Source organism: Dendrobates tinctorius, unplaced genomic scaffold (assembly GCF_039654945.1).
Source record: "Dendrobates tinctorius isolate UK_male_01 unplaced genomic scaffold, ASM3965494v1 ptg000250l, whole genome shotgun sequence".
Classification (NCBI taxonomy): domain Eukaryota; kingdom Metazoa; phylum Chordata; class Amphibia; order Anura; family Dendrobatidae; genus Dendrobates; species Dendrobates tinctorius.
In genome coordinates, this window is record NW_027361917.1 from 42882501 (window position 1) to 42883283 (window position 783).

Here is a 783-nt window from a genome sequence, read left to right on the forward strand (position 1 = left end):
GTGACTTGCTCTGTAGAAGTCCCAGCTCCCATGATGCAAGCTCTTCTCTTTCTCCAAGCTCTTTGACTTGTATTCTTTAAGATCACAGAAAAACTCCTCTGGGAGCAAATCTACGATACGGAAGTGAGCAGAGACTTTTTATCATCTGAGAGGATAAATTTCCAATATTCAATGTCCGACTACAGTAGAGGTGTGTGTCTGCCTTCACTGACTCCTATGGATCTGTCCGCAGACTGTTATTGTTAAGTAGCTCATTCAGTACCAGACCCAGGAAAGCGTTTCTCTCAAGTTGTAAAGCGCAAATGCTTTCTACCCAGAGCAGCCTCCAGCCAACTATCTTACACTGTCTTCAGTGTGTGGGTTTTTTCTCTTTTAGATGAGAGCCTCTCCTTCTATTCCTCTCTTAAGTCTTCCCCTCCCTCTCTCTTTTTCTCCATCACATGAGTCTGGGATCAGACACGCCTTGCAGTATCTAAACAGTCACAATAAAAGCAATGGGGACAGGGGCAGAGGGAGGAGCACTGGCACCATCCCAAACCAAATGTCTTCATATACAGCAGCAGGACCACAGAGGAAACAGAATGGAGAGATCCTAGTAGACCGGTCTAGGTGATTCTTACCATAAAATCACAATGATGTCCATTGTATAATATATTATCAGCTCAAACGTCATCACGTGATCTATTAATACTTTGATTTTTTGAAGAAAAAATACTTTATTGAATGATGCAAATTTATTATTACTGTATTTAACTCAGAATGCTTAAAACTAGATCAGACAGA

General features: G+C 41.4%; 1 protein-coding gene across 1 annotated transcript in view; it reads right to left on the minus strand.

Annotated features, from left to right (window-relative positions):
• AKAP12 (A-kinase anchoring protein 12) overlaps positions 1–378 on the minus strand; it is a 250664-nt gene extending 250286 nt beyond the window's left edge. The window contains exon 1 of the mRNA XM_073557650.1: positions 1–378. This exon is cut by the window's left edge and continues 100 nt beyond it. Coding sequence (XP_073413751.1) covers positions 1–32 — 32 coding nt within the window. The 5' untranslated portion in view covers positions 33–378.
• Positions 379–783: the final 405 nt, after the last annotated feature.